Source organism: Stegostoma tigrinum, chromosome 1 (genome assembly GCF_030684315.1).
Source record: "Stegostoma tigrinum isolate sSteTig4 chromosome 1, sSteTig4.hap1, whole genome shotgun sequence".
Taxonomy (NCBI): Eukaryota; Metazoa; Chordata; class Chondrichthyes; order Orectolobiformes; family Stegostomatidae; genus Stegostoma; species Stegostoma tigrinum.
In genome coordinates, this window is record NC_081354.1 from 169,360,762 (window position 1) to 169,378,354 (window position 17,593).

The 17,593-nt window shown below is 43.1% G+C and overlaps 1 protein-coding gene across 1 annotated transcript in view; it reads left to right on the forward strand.

The window, feature by feature from the left end:
- The window catches only part of LOC132210435 (transmembrane protein 127), a 44,606-nt gene extending 27,431 nt beyond the window's left edge, over positions 1-17,175 (forward strand). Inside the window, exons 2-3 of the mRNA XM_059650239.1 lie at positions 3,093-3,257; positions 15,351-17,175. Of these exons, the coding sequence (XP_059506222.1) occupies positions 3,093-3,257; positions 15,351-15,619 (434 nt within the window). The 3' untranslated portion in view covers positions 15,620-17,175. The remainder of the gene's footprint in view (positions 1-3,092; positions 3,258-15,350) is intronic.
- The last annotated feature ends 418 nt before the right edge of the window (positions 17,176-17,593 follow it).

Below are 17,593 nucleotides of genomic sequence, written 5' to 3' on the forward strand. Positions count from 1 at the left end.
GGCAGCCTATACTTCATAGTCTCCTCCATTAACGGCTCCCACCCACCTCCCCACCCCAACCCCCACCGCCCCGCCACTCTACAGAAGGCTTCCCAGCCTTTAGTGTAGTTTGAGATGTTAGCACAACATGATGACAAGGCTACAGTTTTATGTACATTCCTGATCCCTTTACTTGAGGCATGATGTAATTAAATTGGAGACATTTCACACAAGGTTCACTAGATTAATTCCAGAAATCAAAGGCTTGTTTTAGGAGGAGAGATTGAGGAGTTTAGGCCTAAACTCGCCAAAGTTTAGATGGCTGAGAGGAGATCTAATTGAGAAGATAAAGGGGATTGACAAATTAGATATAGAGTGGATATTTCCCCTCATGGGGTAATCTAGAACAAGAGATCATAGTTTTAAGTGAAGGGGTCACAGATTTAAAACAGAGATGAGGAGAATTTCTCTCTAAAGGCTCATGAATCTTTAGAATTTTCCATGAGTATTTTGGATGTTGGAGCATTGAATGCATTTAAAGAGAAGACAGATTTTTAATTAATAATGGTTTGAAAGGCTATGGGGAGTAGAGTCATAGAATCATACAGCACAGAAACAGACCCTTGCTAGTGAAGTTTTCCAAGCTAAGCTAGCCCAACAGGCCTGCGTTTGGCCCATGACCCTCTAAACCTTTCCTACTCATGTACTTATCCAAATATCTCTTAAATGTTATAATTGTACCTGAATCTACAACTTCCTCTGGTAGTTCATTGCACACACAAACCACCCACTGTGTGAAAAAGTTGCCCTTCAGGTTCCTTTTAAATCTTTCTCCTCTCATCTTAAAATTATGCCCCCTAGTTTTGAACTCCCCCACCCTAGGGAAAAGACCTTTGCTATTCACCTCATTTATGCTCCTTATGATTTTATGAACCTCCATTAAAGTCACTCCCCAACCACCTCATTGCCGGTGAAAAATATCCCAGCATATCCAACCTCTCCTTATAACTCCAGATCCGGCAACAGCTTGGTAACTCTTTTCTGAACCCTCACCAATTTAATAATGGAACTACACATAGCACTGCAAAAGTGGCCTCACCAATGCCCTCTACAACCTCAACATAACGTCCCAATCTCTATACTCTCAGGTCTGAGCAATGAAGGCAACTGTGCTAAATGCCTTCGTAACCACCCTGCCTACCTGTGATACAGTTTTCAAGGAATTATTTACGTGAACCCCTAGGTCTGTGCGTTCTGTATCACTATCCAATGTCCTACCGTTAACTGTATAAGCCCTGTCCTTGTTTGTTTTACCAGAATGCAATACTTTGTTTTTATCTAAATTAAACTCCATCTGCCACTGCGCAGCTCATTGGCCCAGTTGATCTAGATCCCTTTTTAATCTTAGATTCCCTTCTTCACTGTTGACCTTATAGTGATTTTAATGATGTCAGCCTGGTGGATGTCACAGAATATGAGTTCCCTGATTGGGACTGTTAACCTGGTGCAATCAGAGAGCCCTGACTGATAGATAAAAAGATATGTTAAATATTCCGATGCTCTGAGGGTAGTGAGCGAATGCCAAGGACTTTCCACGTGCAAGTAAAGGTGACTTGGTAATGGGATTACTGGCCTCCGTGGAGCTATTTCAGATTGTACTACCAATACTGGTGTCATCTGCTAATTTACAAACCGTGTCTCCTAAAATATCATTCAAATAATTTATCTATACGACAAACAACAGTGGATCCAGGACCGATTCCTATAGGACACTATTGGTCACAATGTTCCAATCCGAAAAACAACCCTCAACCGCCGGTCTCTGTGTCCTATCTTCAAGCTGATTTTGTATTTAATTGGCAAGCTCACCCTGAATCCCATATGATCTAATTTTACTAAGGTGAGAAAGTGGAGTTGAGGCTGAGATGAGATCAACCTGATCTCAAGGTTCTTACATAAAGGTGGGAGGGGAAACAGCCTCTGATTGGACGTACTGCAGAATCTTCCACGTATTCTTTCCTGTGTTTGGGACAAGTGTGTGGGCTGGATAGAAACTCACAGCAGCTACATTCTGGCCTGTGGGAAGCCTGTTGGAGCTGGAATCATTGTGTTGCAGAAAGAGGCCATTCGGCCATTCATGCTTGCACCAGCTCTTCAAACTGGCATCGTTATCTAGCGTCCATCTCCTGCTTTGTCCCCATGAGTGTTATTTTTATCTAAATAGTGATTCAATGCCCCCTTAAATGCTTCAGCTGTTCCTGCCTCCTCCTCATTCCAGGCAGTGCATTCCATAAGCCTAACTACTCACTAAATGAGAAAAATTTTCCTTACTTCATCTCTGCTCCTTTCATTCTTGTTCCTTTTAATAAATGGAGCAGTTTCCCCCTATCTGCTCTATCCAGCCCACTCATGATTTTCCAAACCTCTGTCAGATCTCCCCCTAGCCTTCTTTTCAGAAAGGTCAACAGTTCCAAATTCTTCAATCCATCCCCAGAGCTGAAGTTTCTCATTTCTGGAACCATTCTTGCAAACTGCATCTGCACTCTCTCCAACGCGTTCATATCCTCCATCTAATGTGGCTGCTAGAGCTATCCACAGTACTCTAGCTGAGATCTAACAAGTGTCTTCTACAAGTTCAGCATCACCTCCCTGCCCTTGTACTTTAGGTTATAGGGATTGGACCATCTATCAAAGATGTGTCTGGTGGTGCTGAACCCAAGAGCATTTCGAGTGTATAATACAATCATTGTTATAGACACCGTTCTGAAACTGACTTGAATTTGCTTGTTTCAAATAAATTATGGTCTTGCAAATGGGAATTGATTTCTTCTTTCACTTAATGCATTATTGTTAACCTGGGGGTTTGGTTGGCTTAGTTGGTTGGACTGCTGGTTTTGCTTGGCAACATGATCCCAACGGTGTGGTGTCGGCTGAGATTACGTGAAGGACTTCCCTTCTCAGCGTCTCCCCTTGCCTCAGGCTTAGTGACCCTCAGATTAACCTACCGCCATGTGTCTCTTTTTTTAATGAAGGAGAAGCCCTATGCTTCAATAGGAGGACAGTGGCAACTTTACCTTTATGTTAACCAGCCTTTATTCAACTGTCTTCTGCAGATCCAAATACCGTCTTCAACTATGAAGGGATTTCTCTACTAATTGTGATGGCCACATGCAGCTACTTTGGAATACTGACTGGCTTTGGAGCTTTCATTCTCAGCTTCCTGGGATCAAGGCATCCACTTTTGTTTAACTTGCCAATTACGTTGCATTTTATAACAGGTAAACATTTCCTTTGTTTTATGTTTTCAGCATTTTACAGGTTCACTGCATGTAGTCACAGATTGACGAGGATGTTGCCCAGACTGGAGAATTTTCACTACGGGAATAATGGGATAGGATAGGGTTGTTTCCTTTGGGAAAGGATGGTTTAACTGTGGCATATAAATAATGAAGGGCCCATAGTGGATAGACAGGTCCTCATACCACGAGCAAAGAAGTCAAGAAGGGGAGGTTTAGAATTATCTGCAGGCTAGTTAGAGGAAATGTTTGAGGAGAAATTAGAAACTAGTGGCATACTGCTTGAAATGGTGGTTTAAGCCGAAATCCTCATCACATGTAAAAGACATGTGAAAATGCACTTGTGTAACCTACAGAGTTGGTAAGTGACATTAAGATGGATTGTATCTTTCTGCTAGCATAGACATAATGCACTGAATGGCCTCACATGCTGTACATTTTCTCTGTTTCTGATTCTAATCTTCTCATTTTTTTGGTGATGTCAGTTGTGGCAGCCTCTCCTCCAAGTCAGATCGTTGTGAGGTCAGTTCCCTCTCCAGGGATTGGAGCAGTGCCGACGGAGTGCTGCGCTGGCAGCAGGGCTGGCCCTTCAGAGGACATGTAAACATTGGACCCACCTGCCCTCTCATTGGACAAATTTAAAAGATTCCATGGCACTATTTAGAAGAAAAGAATTCTCCTTGGAGCCCTGCCTCTAATTTGTCCTACAAACATTCAAAGACATTATTAAATTATTGTTTCTGAGAGTATGAAATGTACAAATTGGTTACTGAGTTTTCTAAGTGGCAACAGTACATAGAACATTACAGCACAGTACAGGCCCTTTGCCCCTCAATGTTGTGCCGACCTGTCATACCAATCTCAAGCCCATCTAACCTACACTATTCCATGTACGTCCATATGCTTGTCCAATGACGACTTAAATGTACCTAAAGTTGGCGAATCTGCTACTGTTGCAGGCGAAGCGTTCCATTCCCTTACTACTCTCTGAGTAAAGAAACTACCTCTGAATCTGTCCTATATCTTTCACCCCTCAATTTAAAGCTATGCCCCCTCGTGCTCGCCGTCACGAACCTAGGAAAAAGGCTCTCCCTATCCACCCTATCTAACCCTCTGATTATTTTATATGTTTCAATTAAGTCACCTCTCAACCTTCTTCTCTCTAACGAAAACAGCCTCAAGTCCCTCAGCCTTTCCTCGTAAGACCTTCTGTCCATACCAGGCAATATCCTAGTAAATCTCTTCTGCACCCTTTCCAAAGCTTCCACATCCTTCTTATAATGCGGTGACCAGAACTGTACGTAATACTCCAAGTGCGGCCGCACCAGAGTTTTGTACAGCTTCACCATAACCTCTTGGTTCCGGAACTCGATCCCTCTATTAACTTCGAAGAGTACAGATTTGCAGCTCCCTAATCTGACACTCTCTGGTTTGGAAACCTCTGCAATCCACTACTTTAGGTTTTCCCTGTAGTAGCTCTGCATCAATCTTCATTCATACTGGGTTTTGTTGCACTTTGACCAGATTGGATGTACTAAAACTTCTCGGATGAAGGGTCTAGGCCCGAAACAGCAGCTTTTGTGCTCCTGAGATGCTGCTTGGCCTGCTGTGTTCATCCAGCTTCACACTTTGTTATCTTGGATGTACTGAAACATAGTTTTCGTGTCCAGTTGGAACATCATTCATCCATTAGGTGTGCAATTGATACAGAGCATGGCCTTTATTTGTGGAATAAAGTGTTTGTGCACGTTTGGTTTGATGGCTGAAACGATTTCATCAGGTCTTCATTCACTGATCATGTTACTAAACGGAGTAACTTTACTGGGGTGGGTTGGCAGTGTGGTAATGTCATTGGACTAGTAATTCAGAACACCAGGCTAATGCTTTGAGGGACATCAATTTGAAACCCATTTACCTCATGGCTCAGCTAATGATCTGGAGTTTATCAGCTTTGCGGTAACAAGGTATAGAGCTGGCTGAACACAGCAAGCCAGGCAGCATCACAGGAGCAGGAAAGCCGATGTTTCTTCAGGGTCTCCCCCATTTCTGAAGAAGGGTCCAGACCCGAAATGTCAGCTTGCCTGCTCCTCTGATGCTGCCTGGCCTGCTGTGTTCCTCCAGCTCTACACCTTGTTATCTCAGACTCCAGCATTGCAGTTCCTATTATCTCTGATTAGCTTTGTGGATTGCTTTTTTAAAAAAATTGGTACCAAACTGCACATTGTCCCTCAGCAGAACATCTTTCCTGTTAGTACCTATTTGTTGGCACCTAAACAGACCATAACTGAATCTTTCCCTCTCACTGCAAGTTCCTCTTGCAACCCATGTGAGATATTCTTAACTATGGAACCAGGTAGGCAGCACTCTTCATCTTCAGGACTCTTAATCCTGATATCGACCCACTGGAGGCATCTGGACCACTTGTTTTCTTCGTGGTAATAAAACGCAACTTTGTGAGCATTCAGCAATTAACTCTCCAGGCAGCTGATAGTTGTATAACTTAAAGTTTATGCTTTCCTGGAAACGTTATCTTTAGTTCAGTACTAAAAATGACTTTCTAACCTTTGTGTAAAAAAAAAACTGGGTACCAGAAGTGAAACCACAAATCATTTTTACTTCCACTTTTGAATCCAAGTTCTCAAATAACAACAATATGCTGCAAATCTACATCACAAACAGCAGAACTTAACAACCTTATAGCAGAAGTTAAAGTTGTCTTACTGGAATTTGACTACGGTTATAACATTTTGGAATTTCGTGTGTCAGTCCTGACGATAGTATATTTCCAAGTCAAGGTTGTGCATGATTTGGAAGGGAACATGCAAGTGGTGGTGTGGCCGTGTGTTCGCTGTCTTTGCTCCTTTAAGTGGCAGAGGTGTAGGTTTCGAAAGTGCTATTGATGAAGCTTTGGCTAATTGATACTGGGGGCTTTCTTTATGACATATGCAGGAGTTAGTGTTTAGGAGATAACAAGGTGTAGAGCTGGATGAATGCAGCAGGCCGAGCAGGAAAGCTGACGTTTCGGGCCTTGACCCTTCTTCAGAAATCTGATGAATTCTAAAGAAGAGTCTAGGCCCGAAATGTCAGCTTTCCTGCTCCTCTGATGCTGTTTGGCCTGCTGCGTTCATGCACCTCTATACCTTGTTATCTCAGATTCTCCAGCATCTGCAGTTCCTACTATCTCTGAAATAATGTTTAAGGAGGTGGACAGGGTATTGCTACTTTATTTTGTGTGGTTTCCAGTTTAAGTGTCATAGCACTTATACCAACCCAGACAAGTGGAGGTTCAGTTGCAATCCTTATAGGTGGTAGATAGATTTTTGGAGGCCAGGTGTTGAGTTACTCACTTCAGAATATGCAACTTTTGACTTGTTCTTGTAGCCACAGTGTTTGTGTGGCTGATGCACTTATGCTTCTAGCCAATAATAAGCAGCCAGGATGTTAATAGGATGGAAATCAGTGATGGTAATGCCATTACATGTTAAGGGGAGAGGGTTAAATGATTTTGTTGGAGATGTTCATTTCTTGGCACATGTGTAGCATGAATGTTACTCGCTACTTATTGGCCCAAGCTTTTCCAGATCTTGTTACATGCAACCATGGACAACTTTGTCTGAAGCATTATGAATGGGGCTGAACATTGTGTGCAATCATCAGTGAACATCCCCACTTCTGACCTTATGATGGAAGGAAGGTCAATGAGGAATAAGCTGAAGATGGTTGGGCTGAGGACACTACGCTGAGGATCTCCTGTAGAGATGTTGTGGAGCTGAGGTGATTGACTTCCAACAACCACAACCATCTTCCTTTTAGCCAGCATGATCCCAACCAGAGGAAGCTTTCCTCTAGTTCCCATTGGATTTCCTATGCCCATTTTGCTAGGGCTCCTTAATGTTGCACTTGGTTAACGCTGCCAATGCTCCCTCAGTGTCAAGGGCAGCCATTCTAATCTCACCTCTTGAATTCAGCCTTTTCTTCAACAGGCTTCCCCCAACTGGTAACCAAACCAACCCTAACTGCCTGAAAAATATGTTCAAATAGCCATGAAGGGCGCCCAAGGGGAATGAACAAGTCCAGCAATTAACTGAAACATTTTTTGATTTACAAGTACGCCTTGCTGAAAATACTTCCAATATGTCCAGTTATGGTCACCCTATTATAGGAAAGATGTGGATGCTTTGGAGAGGGTTCAGAGGAGGTTTACCAGGATGCTGCCTGGACTGGAGGGCTTATCTTATGAAGAGAGGTTGACTGAGCTCGGTCTCTTTTCATTGGAGAAAAGGAGGAGGAGAGGGGACCTAATTGAGGTATACAAGATAATGAGAGGCAGAGATAGAGTTGATAGCCAGAGACTATGTCCCAGGGCAGAAATGGCTAGCACGAGGGGTCATAGTTTTAAGCTGGTTGGAGGAAAGTATAGAGGGGATGTCAGAGGCGGGTTTTTTACACAGAGAGTTGTGAGAGCATGGAATGCGTTGCCAGCAGCAGTTGTGGAAGCAAGGTCATTGGGGTCATTTAAGAGACTGCTGGACATTCATATGGTCACAGAAATTTGAGGGTGCATACATGAGGATCAATGGTCGGCACAACATTGTGGGCTGAAGGGCCTGTTCTGTGCTGTACTGTTCTATGTTCTATGTTCTATGTCTGTCCATTGACCATTTTAAAGACAAAAGATACCTCTGCAGAACTTGAATTCTGAAGAATCGCAGAAAAGTTCATTTATTTCAAGTCCTCAAAATGATAAAAATATGAAATCTTCGTAAAATAATTAGTCATATTAGCTCTACTGAAAAAACTTGACAAAAGCCAAGGGTAGCTGTAGAGCATTGGTGTTCAGTACTTAATGTTAGGTTGTTGGAGCCCACATACTTGTTGGATTCTCTACACTCTGCTATTACTTTGATATCGTATGGAGTGAAGCAAATTAGTTGAAGACTAGCATTTGTGATCTTGGTGACTCAGGCAGAGGCTGAGATGTAGTAGAGATAATACGAACTGCACGTGCTGGAGAATCCGAGATAACAAGGTGTAGAGCTGGATGAACACAGCAGGCCAAGCAGCATCAGAGGAGCAGGAAAGCTGACGTTTTGGGCCTACACCCGGTCTAGGCCTGAAACGTCAGCTTTCAAAGAACAAAGAAAATTACAGCACAGGAACAGGCCCTTCGGCCCTCCGAGCCTGCGCTGATCAAGATCCTCTGTCTAAACTTGCCACCTATTTTCTAAGGGTCTGTATGCCTTTGCTCCCTGCCCATCCATGTATCTGTTCAGATACATCTTAAAAGACACTATAGTGTCTGCATCTACCACCTCCGCTGGTAACACATTCCAGGCACCACCCCCCCCCCCATCTGCGTAAAGAACTTTCCACGCATATCTCCCTTAAACTTTCCTCCTCTCACTTTGAACTCATGACCCCTAGTAATTGAGTCCCCTGCTCTGGGACAAAGCTTCTTGCTATCCACCCTGTCTATACCCCTCATGATTTTGTAGACCTCAATCAGGTCCCCCCTCAATCTCCGTCTTTCTAATGAAAATAATCCTAATCTACTCAACCTTTCTTCATAGCTCGCACCCTCCATACCAGGCAACATCCTGGTGAACCTCCTCTGCACCCTCTCCAAAGCGTCCACATCCTTTTGGTAATGTGGCGACCAGAACTGTACACAGTACTCTAAATGTGGCCGAACCAAGGTCCTATACAACTGCAACATGACCTGCCAACTCTTGTACTCAATATCCCGTCCGATGAAGGAAAGCATGCCATATGCTTTCTTGACCACCCTATTGACCTGCATTGCCACCTTCAGGGAACAATGGACCTGAACACCCAGATTTTCCTGCTTGGCCTGCTGTGTTCACCCAGCTCTTCAGCTTGTTATCTCAGAGGCCGAGATGTGTTATCTACTTGGCACAAATGGTTAATGATGATTGGTTGGAATGTTCATTTTGTTTTGTACACAGACTTGAACCTTTTTCCTCTTGCAGGCTACCATTCAAAGATTTAGTGTCTTGTTTTGCACTGTTGTCTTTATTTTGTAAATTTTGTTAAATTTATTTTGTAAATGATACCTTTTTTTAAGAAATTCTATGATTTCTAAATCAGGGAGGGAATTACTTTTCTTATGGGCTTGAGATCGGTGTGACAGGTCGGCACAACATCGACGGCCGAAGGGCCTGTACTGTGCTGTAATGTTCTATAAAATGAATCCTTTGGAAAGGGCAGCCATAAGTAATCTTATGCAATGGAGGTTGCTGGTCACTGCAGTGATGCACTTTAACAAAACAGATTCCAGAGCACACTATTATCTAGCTGATGGTGAACTAGTGGACTGTGCTAATGAGATTGGAAAAGCAACAGCAGGGGAAACCGAGGAGTGGTGAGAGAAAGTACAAGAAGGTATGGAACTGGAGCCTGAAAAGAAAGGAAAACAGCAAGTATAGGAGAAATAGAGAGTCATACAATAAGGAGGAAAGTAAGGAAAATAGATCTGCTCCCGGTGAAGATGCACTCTCATTAAAAGTGAATGTAAAGTGTACCTTAGAGCTATTCTGATATTGTTTTATTTTCCACTCATTATGATTTCATTCTGCCAAACATTTACAAAGATTAAAACGAGCTGAGCATTTTAAAAATCTGGGCATCAACTCCTCTCATTTTTTTCTAAATATGCAGATTGCTTCAAATAGAGGCCTTTGATAAAGTTGTCAAGTTGTGTACCATCACTGGGAAGTGAAGGGTTCCAGCTGATTTCAGTCATAAATTTGAAATTCCTACTGCTCTCAGCCAGAAGACAGGCAGACCTCAATGCTGGGATATTTTACTGTGAAAGTTACTGAGAATAAAAGGTTATTAAAATTTGGATTTATGCTGCATGTACCTAAGATAACTGTAGAGTCTGTGGAGAGGTAATGGGTATAAAACAGTGGAAGGTAGAAAGCAGAAAAATGTAATAAAAGGGAATCTTAATAAAATGCCAAAGCTCTGGGAGTATTGGTACAGGTGTTAATGACCAAATAGTTTCTGCAGGTCATACAAAGGTCAGAGATTTGGAAAACCAAGAGATCTTAGACATGCTGTACTGATTTTTAGGCTAGACCCAGTCATTTTCTTTCATTAAAAACTCATAAGATAAGGAGCTATCAGTAAAGTGTGTGTTGTGCAGAAACTCGGAGAATTAAACAGCCAAATTTCCTTTGGTACTGCACAAGTTAATGGGCTCGTGTAAAGTTCCTTTTCTATTTTGAAGCAGTTAGTTATTTTAAGCAGATGAGTGACCTAATTAAAATGATGTGTTATGAATTTTATGCAAATGAATTTAACAGTGTATTAACAGGCAAAATGAAATCCTGTGGGGAACCTGAGCCAGATGGGGCATAACTCTTAATGTTTTGGAGGAAATAAGAAAGGAAGGAGCTGATGCTGAGGTCAGTGTTCAGGAGATTTCTATAGTCACATGAATTGTATTCGAGAACTAGACATTAGTCAACAAAAAGATTGAGACATAAGCACGCAAAATGCAGAGCAGCCAGTTTAATTCCAGTAGTGAGGGATATGTTTGAATGTGTGGGTGATATTCAGTGGAGGACAGGAGAAAACTGGTACATCATTATTAATCATGGATGATTAAGGGGCATGGTGGCTCAGAGATTTGGGTTTGATTCCAGCCGTGGGGGACAGCCAGTTAAAAGTTTGCATGTTCTCTCCGTGTCTGCGTGGGTTTCTGCTGGATGCACCAACTTCCTCCCACAGGTGGAGTGGCCATGGTAAGTTACCCATGGAGTCTAGGTTACGTGGGTTAGCCATGATAAATGTGAGTATGTAGGGATAGGTGTGGGCTGGGTGTGGATGGGACGCTGTTTGGAGGGTTGGTGGAGACTTGATGGACCAAATGGCCTCTTTCCACACTGTGGGGATTCTATGACGATTTCCTCACATTTCATAGCAACGTCTTATAAATTTCTCCTTCACGGATGCTGCCAGACCTGCTGAGCTTTTCCAGCAACTTCTGTTTTTGTTTATTTTATAAATAGCCCCTTGCTACATGTCTAATGTTCGCATTGTCTCCAAATTTGTAATCATTTCCAATAGCATATATCTAAAGATGCATGTTGTGCATATTTTTGGTAATCCTCCATATCTGTCAACTCCTTTGAGAGTTGGTTATAGGTTTTGGATGACACAAAATTAGTGGTGTAGTGGACGGTGAAGAAGATTATCTAAGAATACAATGTGATATTGATCAGCTGGGTCAATGGGCTGAGGAATGTTTAGATTCAGTTTAATCTGAGGTGTTGCATTTTGGTAAGAATTACACAGTTAATGGTGGAGCCCTGGGAAGTGTTGTCAAACAGAGAGAATTAGGGGTACAGGCACATGGTCCTTAAAAGTTGTGCCATAGTTGTGCACACAATTTTGGTCATCCTAGTCTAGGAAGATGTTATTAAACTGGAAAGGGTGCAAAAAAGATTGCAGAGGATGGTACTGGGACTGGAAGGTTTGAGTTATAAGGAGAGGCTGGGACATATTTCCCTGAAGCATCAGAGGCTGAGGGGTGACTTTAGAGAGTTTTATAAAATCATGAGAGGCATAAATAAGGTGAATAGCCAAGATCTTTTCCGCAGGGTAGAGGAGTCCAAAACAAGAGGGCATAGGTTTAAGGTAAGAGGGGAAAGATTTAAAAGGGACCTGAGGGACAACTTTTATTGTATATTGGTGCATATATTACCAGAGGAAGTGGTAGAGGAAGGTAGAATTCCAACATTTAAAAGACATTCGGACAGGTTCATGAATAGGAAAGGTTAAGAGGGAAGTGGGGCAAATCCAGGTGAAAAGGACTAGTTTAGTTTAGGAATGTTGGTCAGCAAGGACGAGTTGACCAAAGGGTCTGTTTCCATGCTGTATGACTCTATGACTCGAGAGCTCATGAAGAGCAGTCATTAGGAGTTAATATCAATGGACAATGATGCTGTTCAGTCTTACATTTAATAAATATCAAGCTCGGAAAAGGTGCTTTCCAAATTATGAAAAAATTTGAAGGGATGAATAGTGAAATTTTGACAAGGCAACAAAGGCCAAGAATTATTTATTGTGGTTATTGGGCTTGAAATATTTTAAGATTTCCTGTGGGCATGTTGAGGTTTTGAAGCAATGCAATTCAAAATTTGTCCCTTTGCATTTTATGCAGAAACAACACCCAAGTTGTATATCTGATTATTGCTCACTGCCAATATATTCTGAATGTGTATTAACCTGTCATTCTGGGAATTGCCTGCGTTTTGAATAGCTCCTTATTTGGAGAAGCATTTACCTTTTTTAAAATTCATTGGATGAGGACGCTGCTCCCTAGGCAGCATTTATTGCCCATCCCTAATTACCCAGAGGGCAGTTCGGAGTCAACCCCACATTGGTGCGGGTCTGGAGTCACGCACCAGGTGAGGATGACAGTTTCCTTCCCTAAAGGACATTAGTGAACCAGATGGGTTTTCCCTGACAATTGGGAATGGTTTCATGGTCATCATTAGATTCTTAATTCCAGATATTTATTGAATTTATATTCCAACCTATGCTGTGGCAGGTTTTGAACCTAGGTCCCCAGAACATTATGTGGGTCTCGGGATTAATAGTCCAGCGATAATAACCGAAGGGTATTCCCTCCCCTGCAGCTCCTAATGACTAGACTTGCTTCCCCTACGACCCATCCCATTTACCTGTCTCTAGTGTGTTGGTAGGTAAAATTCTGTACGCACACAGTTACGTAGAAATGCAAGTTGCCAGTGCAATCTGTCACATATTGTTAAGCAAGCCCTTAGCCAGTGTGTTACAGAAGAGAACAAAAAAAGCAAGAGAGAAGTATAGTACAGGAACAGGCCCTTTGGCCCTCCAAGCCTGTGCTGATTATGATGCCCTGACTAAACTAAAAACAAACCTTCTGCCCTTAATCAGTCTGTATCCCTCTATTTTCTCCCTATTCATGTAACCAACCAGGTGCCTCTTAAATGTCACTAATGTGCCTGCTTCTACCACCTATTCTGGCAGTGTATTCCAGGCTCCTGCCACTCCCTGTATGAAAAACTTCCCTCACACATCGTCATTAAACTTGCCCCATCTCACCTTGAACCTGTGGCCCCTTGTAATTGAAACTTCAGCCCTGGAGAAAACGCCTCTGACTGTCCACCCTGTCTATGGCCCTCATAATTTTGAAGACCTCTGTCAGGTCTCCTCTCAGCCACCGTCTTTCCAGTGAAGACAATCCTTAAGTTCACCTGGACCATCTCCAACACATCCCTCAGCTTCCTGGACCTCTCTGTCTCCATCGCAGGCAACCACCTACAAACCAATGTCCATTTCAGGCCCACCGACTCCCACAGCTACCTAGAATACACCTCCTCCCACCCACCTTCCTGCAAAAATTCCATCCCCTGTTCCCAATTCCTTCACCTCCGCTGCATCTGCTCCCAGGATGAGACATTCCAGTCCTGTACATCCCAGATGTCCTTGTTCTTCAAGGACCGCAACTTTCCCCCCGCAGTGGTTGAAAACACCCTTGACCATGTCACCCACATTTCCCACAACTCATCCCTCACACCCCGCCTCCGCAATAACCGTCAAAAAAGAATCTCCCTCGGCCTCACACACCACCCCACCAACCTCTGGATACAACGCATCATCCTCCGACACATCCTCCATCTACAGTCTGACCCCACCAATAAAGACATTTTTTCATCCCCACCCCTGTCTGCTTTCCGGAGAGACCACTCTCTCCGGGACTCTCTTGTCCGCTCCACACTCCCCTCCAACCCCACCACACCCGGCACCTTCCCCTGCAACCGCAGGAAGTGCTACACCTGCCCCTGCACCTCCTCCCTCACCCCCATCCCAGGCCCCAAGATGACTTTCCACAGCAAGCAGATGTTCACCTGCACATCTCCCAATGTGGTATACTGCATCGGCTGTACCTGTTGTGGCTTCCTCTACATTGGGGAAATCAAGCGGAGGCTTTGGGACCGCTTTGCAGAACGCCTACACTCGGTTCACACTAAACAACTGCACCTGCCAGTCGCGAACCATTTTAACTCCCCCTCCCATTCCTCAGACGACATGTCCATCCTGGGCGTCCTGCAGTGCCACAATGATGCCACCCGAAGGTTGCAGGAACAGCAACTCATATTCTGCTTGGGAACCCTGCAGCCCACTGGTATCAATGTGGATTTCACCAGCTTCAAAATCTACCCTCCCCCCATTGCATCCCAAAACCAGCCCAGCTCGTCCCCGCCTCCCTAACCTGTTCTTCCTCTCACCTATCCCCTCCTCCCACCTCAAGCCGCACCTCCATTTCGCACCTACTAACCTCATCCCGCCCCCTTGACCTGTCCGTCCTCCCCAGACTGACCTACCCACTCTCTTCACCAATCTTTATGTCATCTGCAAACTTATTAATCAGACAACCCACGTTTTCCTCCAGATCAGTTATATATACTGCAAACAACAGAGGACCTAAGACTTATCCCTGTGGAACACCACTATTTATCGGTCTCCATTCTGAAAAACACCCTTCCACCACTACCCTCTGTCTGCTGTGACCAAGCCAGTTTTGTATCAATCTAGCCAGCCCACCCCGAATCCCATGTGATTTTAGTTTTTAAACCATTCTGCTATGTAGGATTTTATCAAACTTCTTACTAAACTCCATATAAACTACATTCACAGCCCTTAACGTGTCAATTATCTTTGTCACTCCTTCAAAAAGATTCAATTTGGTGAGACATGGCCAGCCCTGATGAAACCATGGTGCCTGTCACTAATTAGCCCATTTTCTGCTAAATGTGCATTTATCTTATCTGTCAGTATCTCCTCCAAGAGCTTCCTCATCACGGACGTCAAGCTCTCTGGCCTGTAATTTCCCAGATAATTCTCTGATTAAGTTTAAGGACTCATCAGGGATGTCTGTAGACTGGGGGATTCTGAGAGATAACATTGGCAGTATGAGAGATACAATTCCCTAATTGAATCCGTTGTAAAGTCTAGTTGTTGGAATGAATGATGAGGCTGCTTTGATCTTTTGTTTTGCAGCCACTCTGGACATAGTGTCTTTGGCACTGTGCTCGTACCTGTTCTTTCAGGTGAAGACCAAACTGAGGAGAAAGGAATTTCAGAAGATAGCAATGCAGGCAACCCTAGGAGAAAGCTTCGTAATTGCTGTCTTTGGTGTGATGTTCTCAGTAACTGCCTCAGCCCTAAGCCTACACAAGTCCCTGCTGAAGGACCCAAGAGTGCTGGGGAGCAGAACTGAAGAAGAGTCCACACTGGTAACACATGAACAGTGTCAGGACAATGACTAGATTTGGCTAAACATCTTGCACACTGCATCACCATGTTCTTGTTTGGAGCTGTCCGGTTGACCCAGGATTCTGATTGCATTGTATCTGTGAAGAAATGCTGTACCCAGGGACATCAGGCAGCCAACACTGCAGAGGCGACTGGTCTGTTTAAGATGAAAAGAGCCAATTGTGCTCACCATTGGTTATCTAAGGATATTAGAAGCTCTGAAAGAGAAAAGCGTTAATGTTTCGCTGATAAGTTTAGCTTTTTATTATTTTTCTTTGACACCAATTGAAGTAGCTTTTCTGAAGTGGCTGCTCACTGATCAAAATCAATAAAAGACACTGAGCTGCATAGAACAACTTCGATCCCCTCCATCATGCTGACTTTAGCACTCTGAGTTATGGCAGCTGATGGAACGTTACAATTGACTTTCATGCCCTGGACAAGGTCAAGTGTTAAAATCAGATGCTGTTTTGATTCCTGATTGGTATCCAGTGACAGTTGCTAGAAAGTGCTAAGCTTCATTGTCAATGTTCCCTTTCCTTTTCTGAAGAATTTCCAATGATATTTTTTCTCCCAGTGCTCTAATTTTTGCTAAATCAGTATTAGATGACTGATGGATGTCAAGTATTTTGGCCAAATTGACCAAATGAATGTGGCTGACCAGGAAATAGAGCTCTCCTCCATTTCAAAGCCACATCTGTACTTAAAGGGCAGATGTTGACAGCATGTTTCCCCTTGTGAGGGAGTCTAGAAACAGGGGCACATTTCAGAAGGCCTTAAATCTTTGGAATTATAATCTAGTCTACCTAATTGGAGCCTGTGCCTTTGAATATACTCAAGGTTGAGTCAGTCAGACTTTGATCAACAAAGTTTCTGGGGAGACAAGCAGGAAAGTCGAGCTGACATGACAATCAACTCAGTTGTGATTGTGGAATGGAGACGCAGGCTGTTGGAGCCAAATGGCCATTCCTGCTTCTATCTTATCACTTTATCTCCTCTTATCTTATATTAATCCAGTGTATTAAGGCCACATTGGGTCAGAAATGTTTGCAGAACAAACTGGACACAGGGAGAAAACAAATGGTCATGTCGCAGAGTTACAAAAGCATTACATGGGACAGGGAGACAACAGCATTTCCATGTGAACAATAGTAGGTTGGAGCAAGTAGCTCTTTTCGCATGAGAAGAAGACTAAGTGTGCCACCCTAAGACATTACTGAAGCATTAAATTGATAGGATATTCCAGTAAGTAAAGTTTGGGTGCCCCATCAAAATGAGATTAAAGCCAGCAGTTCACCGTCTATTTATTTCCCCACATCCTGTGCGCGCCCTGGTGTCAATGTACCGTTGAAATGTCTTAGCTAAAATTTGACTGTGATTGGTTGAATGTAATCACATTATGTTATATGTTACTGTGTATTATAGGTTACTGGTACATCCAAGTAATGTGATTGTCATGTATAAAGTAATAAAGTAGTCAGTGTTTTGTAACAGCTCAGGGAGATCCAATTACCACACAAGAAGAGTGTATCTCACTTGTAAGTGCATGAATAAACACCAGTGAATAATCCAGATGGCTCCATCTGCTTTTTCTGGGTCGAGGCAAGTTAAAGAAACTTCCCTTTTTAGGACCAAACTGGAGTGATAGAGTTACTACCAAGATGATGCTGACTGATATGAGTATGTTGCCTGAAATTCACAAGTGCTTGAAAATCCGGCAGACCATCATTGGCAAGCTGTTGGTACTTGCAATATTTTGGATGCAACCCAGGAATTTACCAAAAATCTTTAGTCGCACCAATAAATTCTTTGCCAGTATCAATAACAGCAGCAATCCTTGATCATTATCCTGCAATTTCCTGTTGAGCACAATTATCTCAAAAATGTCCAGGATTCGGTAAGACTCACCAGCACCACCTAGTGAAGGGTAATATATATACGGTGTGGTCAGCATTGTCCACATAATAGAATTTTTATTTTAACAAAGA